General features: G+C 43.7%; 1 protein-coding gene across 1 annotated transcript; it reads right to left on the bottom strand.

Moving 5' to 3' along the window:
* Positions 1 to 51: 51 nt before the first annotated feature.
* Positions 52 to 24,597, bottom strand: PITPNA (phosphatidylinositol transfer protein alpha). The gene is made up of 12 exons (XM_041423131.1): positions 24,476 to 24,597; positions 19,585 to 19,615; positions 13,843 to 13,988; positions 13,246 to 13,337; positions 9,515 to 9,522; positions 8,457 to 8,531; positions 8,006 to 8,089; positions 7,026 to 7,103; positions 6,025 to 6,135; positions 4,621 to 4,743; positions 3,822 to 3,891; positions 52 to 2,804 (listed from the first exon to the last, which is right to left on the bottom strand). The coding sequence occupies exons 1-11, from the start codon at positions 24,493 to 24,495 to the stop codon at positions 3,844 to 3,846; spliced, it is 816 nt and encodes a 271-aa protein (XP_041279065.1). The 5' UTR covers positions 24,496 to 24,597; the 3' UTR covers positions 52 to 2,804; positions 3,822 to 3,843.
* Between the last annotated feature and the right edge of the window lie 1,384 nt (positions 24,598 to 25,981).

Below are 25,981 nucleotides of genomic sequence, written 5' to 3'. Positions count from 1 at the left end.
CCCCCGCAAAATCCCCAAAACCCCAAAACAAAGGAGGCGGAGGCGAGAGGCTATGTCTAGTATTTTATTAGATTTCGTTTCCAATATGCCTGTATTGGAAGATTTAGGAGACAAAAAAGGCACAAACTCACATTTAAAGAAACGACGAGATAATCTAACCCATTCTACAAAGTGTGTGTGTCGCCAAAGGAAAGAGCACGGAGAACCCGTCGGGACGTGGCGGGGAACCCAGAGGGATATGAGGGGCGAGCAGCCCTGTCAGCAAACCAGCTGAGCCAGGCTGGGGCCAGGGGGCAGCCCCTGGACCCCCAAAACCCAGCCGGCGTGGATGGGAGTGGCGATCCCAGCGCATCCAGCCCCTCCGGATGGAGCCGATCCCATCGGGAGCCGGCACGTCCCGGGGTTCTCGCCCAAGCTGATGGAAGATACGGCACGGGAACGCTGCGTGATCTTTGCTATGCTCACTAGCAGGAACCAAGCGTCGAGACTGAAGGGTCTTTACAGGATTTGTCTATCCAAAGGCTGAGGGATGCTTTCACTTAGGATCAAATCGGAAGGACAGAAAACAAAGGGCAGGGAGGAGAGGGGGAGTATTCAGGCTGAAGGTCCTGTAGTTTCACCCCCTCTCCCTCCAAGTTTTTCCACTAATCAGGAAAGCTTTGTGTAAAAGCTCTTACTCTGAAATCAGAGGATCAAAAAAGGATTGCAATGGTGGAATGTTACAATCTGCTTCCACGGCGATTAGTGTCATCAGATGGAAAAAGCCTCTTGGATAACACAGACTGAAAGAACAAGTGTGCTATGTGTATTCTCAGGTTGCCCTCAAGTGTAAGGATCCCTCAAAACGTTACCAACAAACATGAACTGAAGTCAGTGCATAAATTCTCTGTTAAAAATACTTTAAACTGAAAGAACTCTAACTGGGGCCTACACTCCTAGAATACTCCTGGAACAGCTATACAACATGTCATGAAACATCCTGGTCCCAAATAGCCTCAAAGATTAAAATTTAGTTTCTTTAGCTATTTTACAATAAACTTGTTTTACTTCTGCCTGGTGAGATTGCTAAAACCCCTCAAACCCCACCCCAACCCCGCAGAACCGTCTGAGGTCACTGAGAAGAGCCTGCCAGAGTTACTGGTACAATTCAGAGCTTATTGCACTTAGACATGAGTAAGGCAAAATAACAAACTAAAAACAAAGGGATAAACTGCCCCCTCCCCAGAAACCAATGCCATCCTCTCCCTGCAGAGCATTCCCACCTTCCCTCACACTGAAAACAGCTCTGATCCCAGCACAGCCTTGTTCAGCAGGGCATGGGATCATTTCAGGATCTCCTGCTTGCAGGAGTGGGAAGGGCTGGAGGAGTCAGAGTATTACAGAATGCTAAAAAGACTCCTCAAAAGTGGTGATACACCCACGACTGTTTGGCGTTCAGGGTTTCATGTTAGTGCTGCCAAACACAGAAGTGGAAAATAAAGTTATTACTACTAGGGGAGGGAAAAAAATCAAACACTGGGCCTCAGGGGTAAGTAAAGAAGTAGGAATTTTTTTCCTCATATGTATTGAAGAAAGCAGCATTTCCTTGATTCTGTTCTGCTGAGTTGATTGTCTAAAGCTGATATCAACATAAGGATAGTTACAGTAAATATTTGAGTTCATTAAATAATAAGAGCTCTTTACATTAACAGTATCCTCTATGATTTATAATAACCAACAGATATCCTAGCAAACTGCAGGTCTTTATAAGTAGCTTTTCTTACAGCACAAAAGGAGATATTTTAGTCAGTCTTGCAATGGGAAGAATATTATTGCTGAGCAGAACCACCGCCCCAGGCACCTGGATGTAACCAGATGCCAACACCTCTCTTGCACACCAGCCTTTGCAACATCCCAATTTGTCCAGGGAGAATCACACTGTTATTATTAGTCAAAAGCATTCCAGCTTTATAAGTTATGGGAAGTCTTAATTAACAAAGAACCAGGAAGTTGCAACATGTGTCAAGAAAGATTCTGTAAGACTGACAAGCATAGCTGGAGGACAACAGAGCTACATGGGCCAGGGAGACCCCTAAAATGGAAAATCAACAGGTAAGTGCTGAATGCGCCAGTACAGGGCCTGACTGCAGCTTCTGGACAGTCTTTAATTCATGTTTGTTAAGACAGAACAAAGTTATGCCCTGCAGAAGCCACAAATCCCAACTCATCACAAACCAAGAACTCTCTGGCTGCTCCTCATGTTGTACTCAGGTTACCTGCCATTAAATATCTCCCTCTGGGAGCAAGGGTGAGAGCAGAACATTTCGTGGAAGAGTTTTGCACTTTTAAATATGGACTATTTCCCTCTCCAAGCAGACATTCAAAGAACGGTGAAGGGCTGGGCAGAAACAAAGGTGGCAGTTTATCCCACTTGAAAAAAAAAAAACAAAACAAAACAAAACAAAAAAATTCTAAGTCACCACATCACAAGACTATTTGAGCTAAAAATGTCACTTGGAAATCAAACAGGGCCACATGGAAATTGGTCTGAACACAATGAAAAAAAGAGGAGGGAGGAGTTGTAAATACAGCGATCTCTAAGTCACACGGCCCCGAGGAGGAGGAAACTCCTTGGGCTGCACGTGCTAACATTGGAGTGCTTAGTACCAGACTGTCTATTTGCTCACAATATTAAGGGGCATCTAGAATTAGCTATGGGAGGTTTAAAATCGCCTGCCAGTTGGACAGAGAAAGGCTTGATCCAGAGATGGTCCGTCAGTCAAGGGTGTGGATTCCCTGGGCCTTCCTGATGACTGTCTTGCAAACTGAAACAAAGAGACAACAGGGAAATGTTTCAGGATGGCTTTGGGAGAGCAGCGTGCCAAGGGAGGTGTCAGACAACCTTGAGAGAGCAAATGTGAGTCACTCTGTCACCAGGCAGACAAAGCACGGTAACACTGCAGCGCTGATACACAGGAAACGGGACAGAAGAAAATCAAGTGGTTGATTTTCAAGTGGCATTCAAAAACTGAAGTATTTCTATCAAAAGATGCTCCCCACTTACCACCAAACAACCAGCAGATAACAGAGGGCAAACAGAAGTAAATAGTGAGTACTCCAGGAGGATGTGGTTCTGCCCCACCCCATTCCTTCCAAGGATAACTAGGATGGCATTTTACTGCCCTAATAACCTGTTCTTCCCACCATAAATGGACAATCCCTTCTTTCTCCTTGCTTTCTTACCTCTCTAATACTGCACAACATTTTTGCAGTGTCTAAGAAAAATCTGGCAAAACCAGCCCCCAAACTGATGACATATTTAACAGAATAGAAAGAAAACAAGTCAAAAACTTTAAAATTGTTTCTTCTTCATTGCTGCTTCTCCTGCAATGCCCAAGGGTTACTCCAAGCCTTGGCCCATTAGTAAACACTACTAACAAGCGATGGAAAAAATAAATTCCTCACTAAATGCTTGGAATGCTCAATTTCCAACTGTATTCTAAGTATTTGCATGTCTAACTTACTTTTTTTGAAACTGACAAAAGTTTCTCTGCAAGTCATGGAAAGTAACATATGCATTACAGAAATAATAGCAGTAAACTACAGAATATTCTAACACATTTTTCTTACACTTTTCACTCAGACTTTTCTTTAGAATAGTTCTGAAATGAGGCAGTAAACCTCACTCATCAACCTGTCAGTGAAATGGGTTCACTATAAAACAATCAATAGCACAGATCTGCCTGTCAGAAGCTGTGAAGGGGATCATTTCTCACACAAATGTTGGGGGTTTTAAACTAAATGAGGCAATACAGATTTTTATCAAATCTCCCGATACCTACAGTGCACAAGGAAGGAGTCATACTAGTCATCTGCAGCCGACATTCCTTTCACTGGATCTTTTTCTCTCATCTGAAAGAGGAAAGAAGTGTTCAAGTACTGATTCTCACATGTGTTATCTCAAAATTTATCACTATGGAACACCTCCTGTGTGTAAGACATTGATTGTATCTCAGCACCTCAAATCAGTGATTGTGAAATGCACATGTAGCATCATTTCTGGTTAAGCTGTGGGTTGGCAACAGATTTGGAACCATTATCCAAAGGGCAAGAGTGTACATGAAACCATAATGAAATACCCTGAGGCATGAAGGGAGAGAAGGGTGCAGGGCAGGACACAAACCACAGAACAAGGTTCTCATTATTACCAAACTTGTGTTTCTCAGAGTAAGAATGTTACATACCCCCACTACCTGCTTATGGTACTTAAGAGCTAAAAACCCCTTTTACTCAACAGGTTTCTGGCAACTAATGAGGACAAAATCGACCATTCAGCTTTGAGTAAAAGCAAACACAAGATATTGAGGCAGTAAATGAATCATTGCCACTCAACCCCTCATTACCTGTGGTTCAATACATCTACTGACTCAACAACAAACAGAAGGAGAATTCCATAATGATTAGGAGGAGATGCCAGCAGGATGGACTCATGGCCAATCATTCCAAGCACACACAGCATGACCTAAATAGCAGGAGCACAATTCACACCGTGCCCTGACAATGCAGCAGCCTTTCCTCTCTGCTGTGCTGGAGAGAAGCAGTTTCTCACACATCCCACACCTGCCCTGGTTTGCCACTGACCTCATCCAGCTGTCTCTTGGTCTCCTCCTCCATCCTACGGATGTCCTCCATAGTCAGATCAACCCACTTATCAAGCCAGCAAAAGAGCTGCCGGTGGAAGTTTGTGAAGAGCCTCTTTTCTTGCTGCAAAAGGAGGAATAAAACACAAACCAGCTTAGTCACAGGGCAATTACCATGGAGCTCACAGCATTGTAACAATTTTCAGAGATGTGTGGAATCGGCTCCCTCGCCCACCTTTCCATCTAGCTGCCACAATTGGAAACTGGAGATAGCTAATTTTTATTCTTTTATCAGAATATCTAATCTAGAGCCTTGAATCCCCAGAGAAATGCCTCTTTTTTCCCCTCCAAACCTAGACAGCAGCCTGCACACTGCACTGAAAGAATTAGTGAATTTCCTTTGATTTGACAGTATTGTTCTGACTGAATGAAGTGCTCCAAGTTGGGTTTACTTAGAGCATGGAAGTTGGTCTGGAAGTGCAGAAAAAAGGAGAAACAGGTATTTTTAAAATCCTTAACTTGCTAAAAACTAGAAGCGAGGAAATGTAAAGGGCTGACATGCACCTATCTTATTTTTTTTCTTTTGAAGTGACCTAAAAAAAATGCCTAAACTGGTTTTTCACAGCTGAAAACCTTTCAGCAGAGGAGTCTAATGTGCACAAACTACTCCAGGTTTGGGGCAATTTATTTCCATTTTATAAGACATAAACTAGGCAAAATCATTACATTAGACAGGGATATATAATGCCTCTTGGAAAGACCTCATTAAGGAAGGACACTTCAGTTTTACCAATTATGGTTTCATATCTATCAAAAGCAGCTTGAATACTTTGATGCAAACCTGTAGATACTCATAAATAGAAAGAGACTGAAGACACTGCTTTATTCAGAGCTTTTTTCAGAGGTATTTGAAATCCTGCAGCACCATGGTCATTCCCCCTTGGAGCTGCCTTTAGATTGTATCACCAGAGAATTGCTTTTGCAGAAGCAGCTCTGTGGTTTACCAATATAAAGCACTGGGAAGTCTCTGTGATTTAAAGGCACAGGAGTTTTATGAACACAGCACTGCCTGGAAAACCACACACAACCATTCCCAGGTGTAGCATCCTGCTGCAGCTCATGGGTTATAGACTCTGCCACAAAAAAGCTCTTTTCAATATGCTATTTATGTTTTAATTTAATAAAGTTTCCCACCATCTGCTTATTTTTTAACACAGGTTTTTCAAGCAGCAGACTAGGAGAGGAAAGTGTGGCTAGAGCTCTAGGACTTGTCAGAAAGATCCCCAGCAGCAAATTGAACCCAGCTTTAACTGAGTGCAGAACTTCAGGCAGAGGCATTGCCTGTACAGCAGGTGGGTGATGAAATGTGCCCCATTCCCACATCTCTCCCCACCACAGAACTTACCTTCTGTATAAAGTTCTCCACTTTATTTTGCAGACCCCACCACTTGAACTTGACTGTTACCAGCTTGTAAGCACACATGTATGGACAGTCTGACTGCTTCCCCAGGTCCTTCTGCAAAGACACAAAGATATTCACACTAAGCCTCCAGCCAAGTGTCTCCAGGAAAGCATCTCCTTCAGTCCTAACTATGAAGTCTTCCCACAATTCCCCACAATCCTCTTGCATTATTACACCTTTCTCATATTTTTTGACAAGTTTTGTCACACCTTTGCTCACCCTTTTTCAAGGCATGATGAAACTAGACCCTGGTCTCCTTCACAGGTGGCTTTCCCTCCATTCTGAGAACTATTCCTTCCTCTCCTCTGTTGTCCACTCTTTCTTCCATTAAAATTATGTCTTTCAGCATCTTCACTGTTATACCACGGCTACTTTGCTTCCTTAAAAGTCTCTTGATAAAGTCCCTACCTAAAACATTTTGGAATTAGATTATATCATCAGAGTCACGATTATAAAGTCTTAAAGAAAACTCCACAAGGTTTCCTATTTCCCATTATGGGAGCCATAACCACTCTTCACAAATGAATTCTATCAGCCTCAGCTTCTGCCAAGTTTGTCTGCTAGGAATCAGACCTGCACACCAGTAGCTCCCCAAATCCCACCCAAAGTCCCTTTTAAAGACTGGTATTATATCTGCACTTGTAATGTCTTCAGATTCCAAGGATTTCAGTGAAAGGTTACACACTGCTGGTCATTACTCAGCTATCTCATACTTGAATTCTCTTGGGTGAACAATTGGGCTGAGCACCAGACAGCTTTAGAGATTTCCTGGAAATCATTCTCTTTGTACCAAGCTCTTTTAATTTCTTTTAAAATCAGAACAGATTCAGGACTGAGTTCTGCATTTCCTTCTGCAGAAGGGATTCCAGTGTTTTCCAGGTGTATCTTTGGCTCCAAACCCCAGTATCTGTCCTAATAGAGTTCCTGAATTCATCAGTACAAACCTTCCAGTTGGGACCCAGAGGCCCACGTCCAGTCTTGACAGATTTAAACTTTGCTGGATCTTCTTCTGCCTTGTAATCCTGTTGGACAGACACAAAGATTAAACACAAATTATCCTACTGTTTTCCAGCTGTTCTTTCACACAAAGGATTTATTTTCTTGGCCCAAGACTAACCTCTGCCTTATCAAGAGCTACTGTTTTCAGACCTCAACTTTAGGTCAGACACTCTCCAAGGAAATGTATCTCCCCACTGTGTTGTGTCCTAGACCTATGAAGAAGTGGTAACAAACTGATATGACCTTTGTAAGGCTATCAGAAGTTCTGTAGGATATGTTTCCTGTAACCACTTGTTCTCTGGGAGCTAAACACTGCTGTTACAGAAAGCAGCTGTGCTATCTAGGATTTTTCACAGCACTGTACCAGTGTGATGCTCACATGCTGCTCACTAGAAGAAAAATACAGTCAGACTCACTGTACTACCATGAAAATGGTATCAAATACTGTTTGAAAGTCAGGAAACTCAACCAACATTCCATTTTTATACAGTTGATTTTTCTTCCCAGTAAAGAAACACCCCTTTCTCTCTCACAGTAACTGCAGTGATTCTTAGAACCAAGTATTGGCTACATCATTTCCAGATATACTTGTGAAGCCATGGGTCAGTATCAAAAAGAAGGAAGTTTAGGAGAGATCCTGTATGGAAAGGGGAGTGCCATTTCCTGCTATTCAAGCACTTCAGTCAGCTGCACTGCTGGAGAAATACTGTTACATGCACAGGCAACACATTTTACAGGCAGTGCTGACAGTTTTTAAAAGCTTTTCCTCTGGCTAGGAATGAGCAGTTTTAAGGAACACCTTTCCTCCTCTGTCCATCCTCCCACTTGTCCTGCTGTGACCATCCCTGGAAGTGCAGTTTGTCCATGATCCCCCCCTTTTAGCACAAGGCCTCTCCCCCAGGGAGCTGCTACCCACCTACCATACCTTGGGGAGTACTTGGCTCCTGTCAGCAATGTCTATATAAATGGCTTCTACACTCTTCCATACCTCTGGCTCCAGTTTATGCACCTGCAGGGAAAAAACATCACCCAAGGAGCTGCTTCAGTGGTAGAACATTCCCAGCCTAAGAAAATATAAAGCCAGATGGAAATGCAGACACCCAGTGCTCCCCTTCCCACCCACAGAGGGGTAAACACACAGTGGGAGGGTTTCTAAAGAAGCAAAGGTGCTCACACAGAACAAGTGTTTGGGGGTCAATTTTATTCAGTTTATGTGTGAAGCCAAGAGAAGGGAGTCTGCCTTGGTAGTGAGACAAACATTTGAAATGCAGGAACATGGTGAATAGACAGCTCCACACAGCACTTCTCTAACCCAGCACAGAAAGCAGCACTGTGACATTAAAGAGATGAGTAAAACACATGACACAAGTACTCACATTCTCTTGTGTTCCAAGATCTGATTTATGCCAGGTTTCAATTTTGATCAGGAAGTCATCCTTCATATACTCATTCTGTCATCAAAATAAAGCTTCTTGTTATTCTAGGATATATAATTATATAAGACAAATATATAATTTGTCTTCTTATTACACAGATAAGCATTAGGAGAGTCAACTCGAAGAACTGAGTAATTCAAAGAATGAACTTTCCATTTGACTGGCGTCCAACTTAGGGAATTTCAGAATTATTTGTAACCAAATCATGGCTTTCAGCAAAACTGATTGATCACTAATTACTTAGGATTAAATAAACCACAAGCTGTTCACAAAAAAAACACAAAAAAAAATCCAAAAAAAACCCCCAAAAAAACACCCACCACAAATTCTATTGTTTTAGTGAAACATTTGGAGTTTATAAACAGCTTTTTCTTGAAAGGACAATATCTGCCACTCTAAATAGAGTTTAGAAGGGGTAACATAAGTTAGCTAGGCAGAAACTGTCTTTCCACAGAGATTATTGATCTAGCACTGAGTACATATTTTGATGCAACTCTTCAAATTAATAACAATATTAAACTGACGTGCTGAGAGCTCTTGACACTAAAAGAGAAGGGACAAGAAGAACAGTTCTGCCAAGTAAGCAAAAAACTTTCCATTTCTCACTATTACTGTGAGCAGCAAAGGACTCCCAAAGGTAACCCTATCCTCTCTCAGGGGAGCAGAAACAAAAGCACAAGCCAGTGAAACACTCAGCATGTGGAAAGGAAATATCAGATTCAGAAGAGATTAATCAAGGAGACAGCATGGCAGGAGCTGACTGGCTTTTACTCAGTTTACCCAAGCAAGGGCTTGTTCCCATTGGTAAAGCTGAGCTTTGCTGAGCACAGACAGATCTCTGTCCATGGTCACACCACACTTGGTAGGGGCAGTTAAACTATGTGATCTTACAAGGATAAAAGCTAAAATGCCTTTAGCTCAAGTTAAAGAGCTTCTTCTACCCAGAACACTTCATTTCAGTCATTATTCCACAGATTATCAGTAAAAGCAATACTTACTGTAATAACTGGTCCAAGAAATCAGCACATGGAAAGAAAGAGACACAGTACATTAGTGAGGAAAGACTGAACAGCAAGCACTGCCCTCCTCCCACTCTCAGCCAAACAGGGACAGCTCCAGCTTCCCAGGTACCTCTGAGGGAAAAGACATGGAAGTTGATAAAACCCAGCTAACTTCTCCCCCTTCTCCTCTGGAAATTCTCAGACTCAGAGAAACCCAGAGGAGCAGCAATTAATTATGCACTGCCACTTGTGCTCCCTGGCCTGCAGCCAGCTGGATGAGAAGATGGAATAAGTATGTTCAGCTGACAGCATTTTACCAATCCTCTCTCAGCTTGCAGATAAGGAGCCTCTCCATAGTTCCAAAGGAAACCCATGCTGGATTTCAGGCCAGAGCAGCCCTGCCTGGAGTAACCAGACCCTCTGCATCTGTGCTGCTCGTGGTAACTGAGCTCCCTGGACACCAAGGCTCAATTATTCAACACAGAAAAGCAATTAAAGATCCTGTAACAGTCAGCATCTGCTCTACCTGAGCGATTCTACTCAAGCAGAAGGAAGTCTGAAGCTGGAGGTGAAGTTCTCTGGTCTGTTCTGAAGTCTAACATCAGGGCTTGATTAAGGAGCAATTTGGTTTTAAAGGTATTGTAACAATTCTTGAGTTTCCAAGCCAGCATCCTGCAAACAGTTACCATCCCAAATCACCTATCATGCACATCCAGCTGCCTTAATTACCCACTGCTGGGCTTGGACTGTTCCAAACCCCTAGCATGTGAAAATTGCTTTTTACAGCAATTTTACAGAAAGCCAATTATTTAGACTGGCATGTTGGGCTGGAGGGAGAGAACAAGAAAGCAGAGCTGAAGCTAATTTTTCAAATGCTGAACTTCATCTCAAAGAACATTTCATTATTTCTGCAAGAAGAAAATGGGGTTTCTTTCCTGCTAGTCCAACAAAATACTGAATAAATCAGCAATAATTATAAACCAGGGCCTTCCCACTTTGCCATGACTGTGTGCTGTGACTTTGCAGCTGCCTCAAAACAGGTTCCTTCACCTCCTTAACTTCTCCCTTGTGGGGAGGACTCCTCATTTGTAAAGAAACAAATTAATCTCCTCAGAAATGTCCACTGAAATTTCAATGCTCAGCTTGCTACAAATTAGGACCTGCTTCTTGAGGCATTACAGCAGCAACTCCTACATGTTTCAACTGCAGTTATAACTTCTCAGTTTCTTGACATTTGGCCACAGGCCATGGTTACACTCAGAGTGGAACACACATCAAATTGCTCTTCTAAAAACATTTAAGCAACATTAATATTTAAGTCAGACTGCAGAGAAGAACACTGTTCCCCTTGGCACCAGCCCACAGGTACAACTATTAGACAATCCTCACTTCATTTTTATTGCAGAAGTTGTGAAACCATACAATAACAACCACCTCACTTACAGTTTATACTCTCAAAGGAACTAAGCAAGGCTTCCATTCAAAGTACATAAAACAACATACTACAGCACAAAGAAGTGTGCAGAACTGCAGAAAGTTATAAGCTAGGCATTTCAATTCCCTCAATCTCTAGCACTACTTTGATAATGACCCATAATATGTATATTAATTGAGCTTCTCAGATGAGATACAGGGAAATGGGAGAAGGATGCAGTCATATAATTAAAAAAAACACCACGAGGCACAATTAAGTAAAAGCACTGCTTTATTCCAGTTTAGAAGGCTCTGTGAACAAGCAAGCTGTGCTCCAGGGACAGCACAGCAATACCACCTCAGACAGGAGGCATGGGCAGAAGCACCAGCAGCTCCTACACTCAGTTCCTACTGGGTCCCTGGCTCTGAAATTTCAGGTTCTAGTGAGACAGGCTGAAAGCCTGGCTGCTCTGAGCCAGCACAGCATTTTCTGCTGCCCAAGGATTCACAGCAGGGCATCCATCTCCCCACATCTGACCAAAACACCCAAGCGCATCCAAAGGAAAATGGTAAAAAAAGGCAGCCCTGCAACACATTCAGGGGCTCCCATATCCAAGGGTTCCCTCCCACATCCAAGGGTTCCCACATCCATGGGATCTCTCTCACATCCAAGGGTTCCCATATCCATGGGTCCTCTCTCACATCCATGGGCTCTCAAATCCATGAGTCCTCTCATCCATGGGTTCCCACATCCAAGGGTTCTCCCCTCCTGCCCAATCCCAGCCAAAGGAAGGTTTCAGAAACTTTTCCAAGCTCTCTTGCTTCATGTCAGGCTGGCAGATTCTCTAAACAGATTTATCAGCCTCCGCATCAAAAGTGCCTTCTGCTCCAACCCCCACAACAAAGCACTTTTTATCTCATATTATGTTGCTGTTTATTACAGTTGAGGGGGTTATTTTGGCTTTTTATCATTACTAGCATATCAAAATCTGAAATTTCTTTGATTGTGTTGAAAAGTCTTGCACTAGATTTTAGTATCCCATTCTTCAGTGGAATTTTATTAGTGTGTAACTGAAGGATAAGCAGCTTAAGAATAATAAAAGAAGTAACTCCATACCTTTGTTTCAGAAATTGGTGGAGAAGGGAAAGAGGAGGTGGAGGATACAGCCAGGCATTTAAATCAGCTCAGTGGGCTTAACATGGAAATAAACTAGACATTTACTAACTAATTTAAGTAACATGCAGCAAGAAAAGTGCATAAAGCTTAGAAAGGTTGTGAACAACTTTGTTTTCACATCTTCTGGGAGATATTAAAAATTTATTCTAAAGCTGATGGCAGTATCTGAATTTTGTGTTGGAAATATCCATTCCACTAGACTGCTGCATGTAATTTCACAGACTGAAGTAACACTATCCTCTCCCACTGCAGAGCTTTTTCCTTCTTTTAAAACACTTCATTTAAAATTCACTTAAGTAAATTGTAAAAAAAGGGGTTTTTTATATTGATTTTCAAGAACAGTTGGACTTTTTAAGTGTTTCGTTCCCATAGCAACTGTACCACTACCAATTAGCATCAAATGTATCCTTCAGAGATACAAACAGCACAAAATGCTGCCAAAAACACTACATAAGTTTGGAGGCAAAGTCAAATTTTCATTTCACAGCAGTAAAGACCAGAGAAACTGTAGTGGTTAAACACTGGCTGGTAACTTCAGTAAGTAAATACTAACCACTCCTGCAGAAAATAGGTTTGACATTATTCCAGCACTTTACACAGCTCCAGAGCCTCAGCCCTGCCTTTACAGATGGATTCACTTCAGCTGCAGCATTCTCTGGTCAACCCTCACTGACCTCAGATCCTGCAAGTGAGCAAACACCCATCACTGAACACTTGTTCCCCTCACCTGCACTAAGCAAGAGGCACCTGAGATCTGCCCTGTTCCCCTCTTAATTCTTCCACTTTTTCCCACCTGGCTGTGCTGCACTGGAGCACATACAATCACCCCTCATGTATTTATTCCATCTGTGTTACACAGCTATTCCTTTAGGAAGACTAACAGATATTTCTTGGTCTGTTCTTTCCCTCTCACAGAGAAAGGTCACTCATTAGCAGCACATCAGACAAGGGCAGTTCTTTTAACTCCTCAGCACTGTATTTTGCTTTTCCTGACCACACAAAGGGTTTAGAGAACAGGAATCCAAGATCTGAGAGCTGAAATAGTTTCTCTACTGGTCTTTCCTTATACCTCCCCCCCCACCTTCTGTCCCCCTGAAAACAAAAAGGGAGAATCCAGAGTCCTTCCTCAGGCACTCACCAGTTCTGCAGTAGGGATAGGCATTCCATGCTTTTTCATGTATATTCAGAGCTCCTTCAGGGGCCAGCATTCTCACAAATGTTGGCACTTTGCTGCAGAATTTGGAAATAGGAAGAAAGGCATTGATAAGGACTACATGGAATGAGAAGTGAGAGGCAGGACATCACCTGGAATGCAAACACTTTGCATGGTTCTGGAATTGGTAGGGCTCTCCCCACCCCCATTATGATGTTTTCCAGAAATGCTAAATCAGACATGTTAAAATAAATATTCTTTACATAATGAAAGATAAAACAAATAAAAGAGGCTGAAAGCAAGTTGAAATCTAGGAGACATTTTGTTCTTTAGCCAAATTCAAGTATGAAAATACTGGGTGGCAGGATCAGACTTGCTTTGCAAAGCTCAAAGCCAGATTTTCTTGGGACAAGAGTCACATTTACAGGGGAGGGAGGGTGGGTGTCCCAGGGATGCTCACTGCCAGGTGCTGTATGCTCCTGCCTTCTGCATCTTTCAGCCTTCATATAATCTGTGATTTACAGCTGCTGCAATCCCTCTGGTTCCTCTTGCCCAACTCTGGGAATGAATTGGTTGCCATACCTCTGTAAGTGGTAGATCTTGTGTGTGTACTGCCCACGCTCTCCATCCCTCTCGTAGGGTTCGTTCACCAGGACTTCCACTCCTTCACCTCCACCAGTTTCATTTTTACTGGCTTCTGCCACAGAATACAGCTGCCCCACTTGATACTGGAGGAGTTAAAGACACATTATTACCATGGCTATAATTCAGCTGAAGTAATAACTTTGCCAGAAGAAGCCAAGGACAAATTTATTACCTGGGGAGAGGGCAGAGAAAAGGACATCCACTGGTATGGGCAGACAAGCAGCTCATTTATTTCATTTGAGATAGAAAGCTTGAGTGGTCGCTAGGAGGAAAGCACTGCCACTAAAACACTTACCTTTAACCCTTCCAGCTCAAGCTCCAAATCAACACAGAATCGGGAGAAAGCAGGAAAGATGAAAGGAGCATCAGAAAGTAAGAAAACACAGATGACCTCAGGGATACTGTAGCAAAGTCCATTGGGTTTCACTCTTTTTGAGTGACACACAGATGTCCCCACAAAACTGAGACTAAGCCACTGCCAGTCCTGAATCAATAAGCAGGCAGTGCTGCATCCAGAAGAGTCCCAAAGAAATTCACATCAAGCTTTTTTATAAAATGCAGGGGAAGGGGGAAGAGAGTGAAAAACTTAATAAGGGAGACAGAAAATAAAGGGTGCTTGCACCACCTGATTTAAGTGCCCCAAGAAACAAACTTGTTAAATGTGCACAGCTTAGGAGCCCCGAGGGTCAAAGGTGAGCATCCCACACGTGCAGTTCAAACAACAGAGTATGAAGCCAAAAGTAAAGAGGGTATTTTCATTCTGAAAACTTTATCTAATGAAATAACTGAGCCACTGTCCCAAATGACCAGCTGATCTATGCTGTCACTGCTCCCACTAATATTTTTCCTATTATCTTTGGTTTGGGTTGTGTTGTTTTTCCTTTGTATCACACTTCCTCTAAGCCACAAGCTTAAACCACTCCCAGGGAGAGCACAGAATTTCAACATACAGTAAAATTCTTACCCTAAAATAATTTCTCAGTCTCCTACAGACACTCACTTGGCAGCATTATTTCCCAGGAATCACTTGAAGTACTTGATACTACACAATTTCTTTCATAAGAGGCATTCACAAATGTTTCTCAGGGCAGAACAGAGGAAAAACCAAAAATAAACAAAGGAGAACATTCTCCTCTGCAGAAGATGTAAAGATTCATACACTCTTGCCTCTTGTAGCTGAAAAAGGGGGTGCAGAGCTCAAAAGACACATGATCAAATGAAGAAAATTCACACAGGTCTCTCTGAGGCAAAGCTACATGAGCAAAGTTTGAGGATGAAGAAGCTAAACCACTGACTTAAAAGGAAGAGTTCTAACTTAGGAGAGTTAAGTTTTCAGAACTCTTAAGTGAGCAAAACAGCAACTGTTGCCAAAGGCAACAGTACAGGGACACAATCTGAAAGGGTAAACCACAAAGGTTTGGCACCAGAAGTGCAATGATAAAAAAAAAAATCAACCACCAAAACCTTCCAAAAATTCCATAACATAACTACAAAGCAATGCAACACTGTTCAGGCCATCTTCTTTTTCCACAGCATAAGGCTCTGCATCAGAAACAGGAATAGCACTTCTGAAAGCCAGCCTGGAAAAGTGGAATACTGCTCAGAGCTGAGAACCCAGAAATACTTCACTGGGCTGGAACATCTTCTGCAGTGAAGGAAGATTTCTACAGTCGTTAAATTTTGTTGTCACAGCATCCAAAATAACAACAGTACCCAAAGCTCTGTGGTATTTTGTGCCATCTGGTGCCAACAAAGGCCTGCTGGAAGAATAGATGGAGTCAGAGTAAGAAGGCTAGGTGTCCTGGCCTCAGCTCATGTGGCGCAGAATAAAAACCAGACCATTTTCAAGCTAAGAGCAGCACTCTGGATCTCTCCAAGAAGGTCCTGGCCCAGGTCACAGGAGCAGCCCTCACTTGGCTGGACAGTTCCTGCACTGTCACAGCAGGCTGGGTTTCAGTCTGCATTTTGGGCTGCAATACAAGTCTCTGCCTTCTGACATTTCATACAGCACACTGCCTTCCTTATGACTCCCTACATATGACCCACACAAAGCAGAACACTCACCTCCCTCCAGAAGAGAAAAACATGAGAGTTGTGAAACCTTAGAAGCAAAGTTGCTTTAGTAGAGTAAGAGCCACACAAATACTCATAGAACAGAGTTTATTATGAGTTTGGTAAGCACAGGATTACAGGGGAGGACTGAATGGCTTTGACTGCTTTGCAGCAAGTCCCAGGACATAGCTCAAGGAGCACCAACTAATTCCTCTTAGTAACAGCCTCTTATTCATTCCTTCTCCCTTTCAAATACTTGGGGCAAAGTTCAGACACTAAGAAGATAAACCTCTTGGTTTAACATCTTCACTATTTAAACTTCCCTGTTATTTCTGAGCCTTTAATTGCATTGATAAGAGAGGAAAAGGCCCAAATAAAACTGTCCCAATGAGTAAATCCCATTCTCCCTGCAAAGGTAAACAGAGAGAAAGATTTTGGCTCTAGGAATCTAAACTTCAGACAGACCTGAGAGCACCAAAAAACTCTTCTTCTCTTTTGCAGGAAGTCATCCCTCTTGCTCTGTGCCAAACACCTCTTATACAGCTGAGAGAATATCTTCATTGCACCAAATTTCCTCCAGCAGGCCTGATCTCAACACAACCATCTTCAAGAGCAGTTGTTTTCCTGAAAGCTGCTTTGAACGCAATTAATAAGATTCCTGTGTGTTTGGCAAGCTCCTTGCCATGTGAAAGGAACAAAGAGGCAGCACAGAATGTGTACACACAGCTCTAATCCATACCAGCATTTCAGTGGCAGCTGGCAGAGACACCCACACGAGTCCACGCTCCCCAGGCTGGCACCTGATGCTGGTCAGGGAATGGGAGCAAAGCCTGGCACCCAACACTCAACGAGGAGATTCCCTTTGCTCCCCACAGTGGGACAGGGGATAAACCAACACAGCAGTGCAGCTTGCAGCCTGCACTTGAGCAGGACTGTGTTTTGGCAGGGTTTCCATGTAGAAGACAGACTGCTACAGTCTAACTCCTACATGCCAGCTCTTGAGTTTTAGTCATCGCCAGGGCTTCTCTTGCACTGTTTGGTTCCCAACTTGGCTAGCTAAGCAGCAATGAGCTCTGTGTTGATTAAGTCACAGCTCCCCAGTGCCTTCCTGATCACCAGTTTTCTCTTAAATTCCATACTATTGGTTAAGATCCACTTGCTAAGGGTGGAGACTGAACACAGAATCCCTGGTACATCACAGAACCTCACAAAAGACTCCCTCAACCCTTTCATGATATCTCAAAGTTACAATTAATTTCATTCCCTATCTTACATGCTGGCATCAGACTTTTGCCAATAATTTGCATGCAGAAGGTGTGAACTCTTAAGCCTTTTGAGCAAAAATCAGCCATATAAAAATGAAATCAGAAGTCCTCCTGCTAGCCAGAGATGTTTCATGAGCAGCTACACAGTCAGGAGCAAACAAGTCTCCAGAGCCCTATTTAAGAGTTTAGTACATAAGGAAATCCTTGAAAGCAATGAAGGTTTAACAGCTGGTTTGTAGAACAGACAGCAGTGCAGTGACCAAGTGATGCACAGATGTGTCAGCATCTTTGCACACAGGAAGGGGGATGAGGCAATAAACACAGCAGTACTCATCCTCTGAGTCAACACTGGAAATAACCTTTTTTCTTAAGCACACCCAGCTACATAGGCAAAACTAAGTGAACTTTAGAACCCTCTCTGCTCAGGGAATTGGCTCCTGAAATCTGCCCTATCACAGGAAAAACAGCAGATCTTGGAAAGGGACATCACTCATGGGACACAGTGACAGTGTGCAAGTTTGGGGAAAAATTTGATTTGGTCAGGTTGGGGGTTTCTCCACAAGGCAAGCACTGGAGTAGAGCAATACATGTCCTGAAACAGATAACCCCAGGGCACCCACACAAGGAATTTGCCAGAGACTGACAGGTTTATCCACAGCCCAAACCCTCAGTTTTCCACACAGGCAGTTTACACACAAGGCTCTGAACAGGCAGGGAGGGACAAGAGCACAGCCAGGGACTCGCTTTAACTGGATGAAGGCTAATCCCAGTATCAGAGAACTTAGGAAAACCCTGTGTTGGGCTCCATCCAGTCTAACCCCCTCAAAGAAACAATCTGTATGCTGATGCTTTGGCTTTCTGTTTACACAGCTTGACACCAAGTAGCCATAACACTACAAGGCAGGGTTCCTGTTAGTCAGGAAGGTCCTTTCTGTCCATTGAGCTCCAGCAACCTGCCATTTACCCACAGCTTTCTCTAACCTGAAAGTTTGCAACTTGTGCTTACTTGATAAAGCTGATCATGTTACTCCTTCCTTTGTCAAGCTCTTGCTCTTGTGAGTGGCGCTCAGGCACAATGAAAGATCCAAACTTCCCTACTCTCATACTTCAGTCTGACTTCTGTTAAAACTGCTTGAAACAGATTCATGCAGAAAGCATAAAAGCTACAGGTAAGGAGCAAGCAACAGACAGAACTTCTGGCATTAACAGCCTTGTTCTTGCACTAACATAGAACCCAGATCTAAACCCACTCCCTGATCAGAGTTCTGGGCTTCCTGTCAGCATCTGATACCTGTCACAGCAGACTGAGCCACAGGAACAAGAAACTCAGACACCTCTTTTTGTTTTACTAGCCAGTCTGATGGCTGCAGGAATGCACTACATGAAGTTCTAAACTGTGTTCTGTCAAAAGAGCGAGAGTTATAAAAGGGATGTGCTTTAAAAAGTGCTGCCATGAGCCAGCCCACCACTGTCTACGCCACAGTAGCTGCTATATTCAGAGGAAAGAAAAATGAACAAGAGTGCTGTTATCACAGCTCTCCCTAAGAGGTAGAACAAGGCCTTGATCAGAGTTCACAAACCCAAGGCTTACAGCCAAGGATCGCAAGGAAAAAACAAAACACATCCAGAAGAAGGAATCTGCTATGGCAGTGCTATAGATTCAGTCATTTCAATTTCTACCTTGTTAGTATAAAGATTAAAAAACTCAAAACACTTATATGGTTAGATCCTCTTCAAGAGTGATGTTCAATGCAGGAGGGAGGAAGGAAAGGCAAGCTGAAAATCAGAAGAAACAGGAGGGAAACAGCCACTGAGTCTGCACAGCTATTCCATGGGTGGTTTGGTGATGAAAATCACCCTGTCCAACAGAAACTACATCTCTTCTCTCAATTCAGCTTCATCTAAACAAAAAGAAAGTTTGCTGTATGTAAGAGCTAAATAGCACAGATCTTAAAAAGTCCTTTTGCTGTATGAGCCTCCTAAGTAATTCTTGATCTTTGCCTAAGAGTATAAAACAAAAACACAGCAAAACACAGTTTAAAAGGTGACTTAAATCTCTACTAAAGCTTCCCCTCCTTGTTAAAAAAAAACAGAAAAGAACAATAGTGCTAATGAAAAGGAAACTGCACTTGAAAACAGCCTGACAACTCAAGATTTATAATCAGCATATCTGAAAGTATTTTGTAAGAGAGATGATTGGCATCTCAGACTTAATACAATTATTTGGTCAAAAATGATGGTGAATGAGTAACAGCTCACAGGGGCTCCTGAAGACAGCTTGCATTTTCCAGGTTTTTTTCATGCTTTGATCACAGGTTTATTTCCAGTCCTAAAGCAAGGAAGCAAGAAGCAAAGAACTTACCTCCTCCACAGACACGGGCAGGATAACGCGGCTGGAAGGGAAACAGAGACAGAGATTAGCAAATATCCCTGCAGCCCCAAAATTCCCACATTCCTCACAGCAATGGCTGCACAGCTCTCCTCTCCCCCCAGAATTCCAGCATCCACGCAGTACTCCTTAGGCCAAAGACTATTTATATAACAACCTCAAAGAGAACCAATACACGATAGAGCATAATTGCAACCCTCTCCTAAAACTCTGTAATTCAACTGGTGATCCCTCACTGGCCTACAAACCCACACAGCATCAACACAGTGGTGATCCCTCTCACTCCATCCTTTCAGCAATCCCATCTTGTTCCTCATCAAGCTGCTGGGGAGGTTTCTGTGAGCCTCAGCAATTCTGCAGAGATCTGCAATAGCCACAAGGCACTGCACGATTTGCTCACATGTCCCAAAGCAGCAGCAAACAGCAGAGGAAAGGCTTTCTCAGAGCTCACTGCAAAGCAGGGTGCTGCCACTGCTTTAAATGAGGGGTTTTTTTTATTATTATTGTGTTTCCTGAATGCTTCTGAGAATCAACTGGCTGGACAACACAGCAAAAACTGCCTGAAGTCATACAGATTTTTTGGAAAAGGATCAATTTAAAGCTGACAGAAATATATGCTTGTTAAGGTCTTCTCCAAAACTGGATCTGTGATTGACTTCTGCTTTCAGCAAGGATGATGTCAAACAAGGAACCAAAGCAAGAGACAGATAGGAAATGGATATGGCTACCATGGGCAGAAGAATTCCCAATTCTTTGGGAATTAGCCTCAAAGGAACTAGGACACAATCAGGAAAAAAAGCCCTCTGTATTAATAAACTGATTATGAAAAAGCAATAGTGGTGAAAATAGAATTCTTTTTTTACACTTTACCAAAAGAACAAACTGCAATAGGGGCAAAAGATTACAGATTATGCAAGATTACTTGTGACAGCAACACTTTATGCTGACTGCAAAGTACTGCAGAAAGAACTATTGAGAACTGCAAATCAAGTTCAGTGTCAATTAAAAAAATAATAATAAATACACTACAGGCACTTATTTTTACCAAACACATGGGGTTAATGAGCCCCAAGTTAGTTATTGCCACTATCTTGTGCCTTTATGGAAAAGCAGCAGGAAACATCAGCTCAGTGGCAGTTCAAAAGTAAATCCAGTATTAGAAACTGGAACAGCACACAGACACACACACAGAAAAGACAATATGTCACTATAATCTCCCACATATCAATATCTTGAATATTGCCCATAGTCCCGGCCACCTTATCTCAAAGAGGATACAGAACAAGTGAAGGAAGTTAAAAAACATTATTGGAGATGGGAAAAACTTCTCTGTGAGATGAAAGCAATTAAGACTTGGTCTTTCACCTTGGGAGAAAAACCAGCTAAAAGGCTCAGGTATGGAAGAGTTTTAGAGATCATAAATGATGCAAAAAAAAAGTGAATGGAGAAGGAACAGTGACTGTTTTACAACAGAAAAATCATTAGGCAACAAATTTTAGACCAAATTACGTGTGCTTCCTTATGTCACATCTCCTGAAGACATGGCATTCCTTGCCAAACATAGCAAGTAAAAGCAATTTTTAAATGGGATTTGATCAATTCATGGAAACCCACGTGCCACTTGCTGGTAGGATACATTGAACTGTAATTGTTTCACTCACTGTTATATATTGTTTACAGAAAATACCTGCTGAAAGGCAAGAGGGAAGAGGACCAACACCGGTGTGGTGTAAGGGAGGATCAAAAAAGGAAAGGGATTTTCACAGGTAGACTTTGCCATCGAGTATGATGTTGGGTTAGTTAACTGGATAAAAGTGCAATAAAAGAGGGGCTGCATGATAAATTAAAGTGAAAGACCAAGAAAAAGGGAAGAAACAATTTCTTTGGAATGGAGCTAAAACATTTTTCTTCAGAAAATCTGGCGTAAAACATTGCTGTAAGTGAATGAAATTCCATTTAGAAAACTGGAAGACACTAAATCTGAATTGTTATCTTACAGTTCAATGGAGAAACAGAAATACAAACAAGATCAATGGTTTGCAGTTTGTTCAGCCCAGCAAACCAAGAGAGTGGGGGTGAAAACCACTTACAGGTAGTCAAGTGATAAAGCAGGAGGAGGGAAGACTCCTCAAGAGGATCTGGAGGAAAAGCTTTGCAGGAGCAGCAATGGGAACAAAGATTCCTAACTTTAGGAAAGAACTTGCTCAGTTTATGAGAAATTATATGACGTGATCAGCCTGAAAATGGTGAGGAACATTTAAGACCCCTGTTAGATTAAAATCTGCCTCAAATGACAGCAAAGGGAAGTACAGCTGCAGGGAAGGTCAGTGGCATTATCGTCACTTCACAGGAAAGGGAAGTGAGTCTCCACACTCTGATTCTCCTCAAGGTCTTCCAAGGCAGTTTAAATCAAAATAAGGACAGCAAGCAAGACTCCAGCCAGCATTTACAAACCCTGACACCCAAAAAATGCAAACAAATGAACAAAATCCATGCAGCTGATCTGCAGCACGGATGGACAGAAATGCAAGATAAGTCAGAAAGTCTGACAGGGCATCAGATGAAAGGGTTAAAGTCATCACTGCACAACCATCAGGACAAGAAGCTGTAGAGAAATGATGACACAGACTTGGCTGATAATAAAATGTGACATCAGGTTTTGTTATATTGCTCTATTTCTGTATCAGCTCCTAAAATACAGGCATAATAAAACCCATCTGATTTACTAGGGAGAGGGTGAAAAGGGGTCACAGAGATGGAAGAACAATCTGCTCAGATGAGATGAAGTTACAGATCATTTAGCTTTTTACCACCTATGGCAGGGAGGCAGTAATTACCTGCATGCAAACAGAACTAACATTAATAACAGCAAAACAGTACCAGCAAAGCACTTCAAATAGCCAGCTCACACCAAAGGGAGAGGTTTCAGCATGCCTTAAACAAGTACAACTGCTTCCTGGAACATGAGATTTCATCAAAACCATCTCAAAAAGGATGTAAATTGGGCACGTACCACATCAGGAATATTTAAATATGAGCCAATACAGTGACACAACTCAGAATGTGCAGCTGGCAGAGGTGGTTGGGAATCTCAGAAAGTCAAAACTAAATGTTCATTTGGAAAGTCCAGCAGCAACCTTGACTGTCCTTAGAGCCACATATGTCTTACTAAGGGCAAAACAAAGGGAAGAAACAGCATAACAGCAACACTAAAAAGGTTTAGTGACCCTTTTGAAAATACAAATGGAAACCTGTAAAAGGAAACCAATGTAGTAATTCTGGTCTTTTAACCTTTACACTTCACACCTTGTTTCTGAAGCAGGCAGTGTGAAAGACTAGTAGGCATGCTGATGTGGTGAGGTAAATAATGTTGAGTAAAACGACTTTTTGGAAGCGATAGTCACGAAAATGAAGTGCTCATAGTGTCAGAAATCTGATTCAAAGTACATATGTTCTCACCTTTAAAGCACAGCTCACTGATAATGAGCTTTACTGCGGTACAGGGCAAGGGATTGTGAGCAGAAGCATGAAAAAGATACATGATAACCCAGCTAAGGTGCTCTAGGAGGGAAAGTAGTAAATCCACAGGAAAACATCAACAAAACAGATGCTGTAGAAGGAGTTAATTATCTTTTTATGCACCTGAAAGAAAGCACTTAGGCCAGGTTTCTGCCTGCCATCCAGTTTAATACTACAGAAGGCAATGGTGTTTTTGTGTTACAAAGAGCAGCTCTGCTGCTGCTCCTGAATCCTACACTCCTATTGTTTGGATAAAAATAGCAGGGGTTTAAGGATTGGGGGGGAAAAAAAAAAGTTAATCAAGTTTAAAGGCAACTACAAGGATCAGTACAACCCTCAACAGGGTTTAAATATTTAAATCTACACCATGGTCGATAATCTTGCAAAGTAATTCCTGTAAGGAGGACACAGTCATGTAGGTAAATGTGTCTAAGAGAAGACCTGAAAACCCACTTTATCACTGGGACCACAGGTATCTTTTGGAAGGGGAGAAAGACAAAATAAACAGAAAGCCTCTTCCATCGGCCAAAAGAAGTTTAAAACGATGGAATGCACTTAACTTGGGAATGCACTTGAGTTAACCTTAAGAATTCAGGAAAGAACTATGTGCAGAGTGCACACAGCTTTGAAGACACCCAGCCAAAGTGCACCGGTCCAAGAGTATGTTCCACATTAGCAAGCACAGAGCTGCTGAACCGAGGACTGTGACAAGCAACGTGACTAACAGCTACACACCCTCATGTCCAGCCCGTTTTCCACCCCTCCATCCCCATCACAGGGCAGGACAACCGCAGCAGCCTCAGGGTCAGTGAAGAACTCCAAGGTGAGGCTTCCACACACAACAAACATTTTGGAGCTACCTCACTTCTGACATTCTCGGGAGTCCCTCCTTGGAGATTACACAGCCGAAGGCGGGAGGGGATCGAAGCCAGGCTTGACACTTGGCTCCGGTACAACGAGACGCCCCTGCCTCCCTCAGAGCTCCCTCAGAAACCCCCGGCACCGAGCCCGGCCCTCGGCACCCGGGCACCGGCAACACCCACCCCGCACAGCCGGTGCGGAGGCCGTGGGGGCACCGGCGGCCCCCGCGGAGCCGCAGAGGGGCCGAGCGGCCCCGGTGCCCGCCGGCAGCCGCGGCCCCCGCCCCGCCGTGACCTTCATGCCGCCCCCACCGCCGCCGCGGCCCTCACGGCGCTCCCCGCTCCCTCCCTCCCTCTCCGCGGCCGCAGTGCGGGGCAAGGCCGGGCCGCCCACCCGCGGCCGTCACCGCGCCAGGCCCCGGGCGCGGACGGAGGTGAGCGGAGGGGCTCAAGGGGGCCGGGATGGGGGAGCTCCCCGCACTCACTATTCCTTGATGAGCACCATGGCGGCGCCGCCGCGCGCCTCCCGCCAGGGCCAGCGCCGCTGAAGGTGACAGGAGGCGCGTCCCGGAGCCGCTGCGCGGGATGGAAAGGACCGGACCGAGCCGAGCCGCCCGCCCGGCTCTTCCCGCCCCCGGCCCCCTCAGGCAGCGCGCGCCTCCCTCACGGCTTTCTGCCTGGGTCGCCGCTGACGTTTTAAACTAAAACGCCCGGGTTTTGGTGTTTGGGTTTTTTTTTAGGTTCCCTCACGGCTTTCTGCCTGGGTCGCCGCTGACGTTTTAAACTAAAACGCCTGGGTTTTTGGTGTTTGGGGTTTTTTTTAGGTTTTGTCATGACGTATAAACCGCGCGGTGCTGTTTCAGCTACAAGGCTGGGCTTGCCAGAGCAGTGCCGCAGTCTTCCCAGCAGTGCCGCTGGCAGGGTTCTCCTGGCAAGCGCTCGGGCTGTTCTGGATCAACTCATCAACTCATTTTAAACTACAGCTGCTTCTTTAGGTTCTCTCAAGAGGTGTAAACTGCATGGTTGTTACTTGTTTCAGCTCAGGACTGGGGTTCCCGAGAAGTCTCCCTGCAGTGCTCCCAGAAATCTCCCTCCTGCCACCAGCAGGTTCTCCTTAAATCATAGAATGGTTTGGGTTAGGAGAGACCCCAAAGACCCCAAAGTCTTGTTCCACCCCCTGCCATGGGCAGGGACCCCCTCCACTAGCCCACATTGTTCCAAGCCCTGTCCAACCTGGCCTTGGACATTTCTAGGGATGGGGCAGCAACAGCTTCACTGGGCACCCTGTGCAAGAGCCTCCCCACCCTCATAGGGAAGAATTTCTTCCCAATATCTAACCGAAATTTCCTTTCTTCCAGTCTGAACCCATTACTCCTTGTCCTATCACTACAGTGCCTGATGAAGAGTCCCTTTCTGGCTCCCCTGCAGCTCCTTCAGGTAGGTGCTGCGTGGTCTCCACACAGCCTTCTCTTCTCCAGGCTGAACTGACCCAAATTTCCCACCCTGTCTCAACAGGGGACATGCTCCAGTATTTTTGTCAACTTTCTGGCCCCCCTCTTTTGGGAGGGTGGGGAAGGGGAATGACGAGTGACCAGGGTATTAACGCAAATAGCCAGGGGATAAGTCAGTGCTACAGTCAGACAGGGTGAGTGGCTTCAGGTTATGGGCTTCACCTTGCCACTAGGTCATGATTTATGGCATTTTCAATGATTGTCATTATTGGATTGGAAAAGTAAACCACCACAGATTTAGCATCACCGAGCTAGGGCATGGATAACCGAGGCGTGCAGCTTTGCTGTTGACACCTGTGATCCCTTCTAAGGCCACACTCTTCATTTGTCACTGTTTGACAGCAGTTCACACTGTATAGCTGAGCTCAATCTCATTCTCAACCTGCCACCTACAGGATTTGGGTTTTTTTCTCAGAGATTAAGCTCATTTAGAGAAGAAAAAATTAATTGGCAGTGGCTCTTAGCTCCTAACCTAGAGAA

Source organism: Onychostruthus taczanowskii, unplaced genomic scaffold (assembly GCF_017590055.1).
Source record: "Onychostruthus taczanowskii isolate IOZ18803 unplaced genomic scaffold, ASM1759005v1 scaffold75, whole genome shotgun sequence".
NCBI classification, from domain to species: domain Eukaryota; kingdom Metazoa; phylum Chordata; class Aves; order Passeriformes; family Passeridae; genus Onychostruthus; species Onychostruthus taczanowskii.
This window is presented reverse-complemented; position numbering and strand designations above follow the sequence as displayed.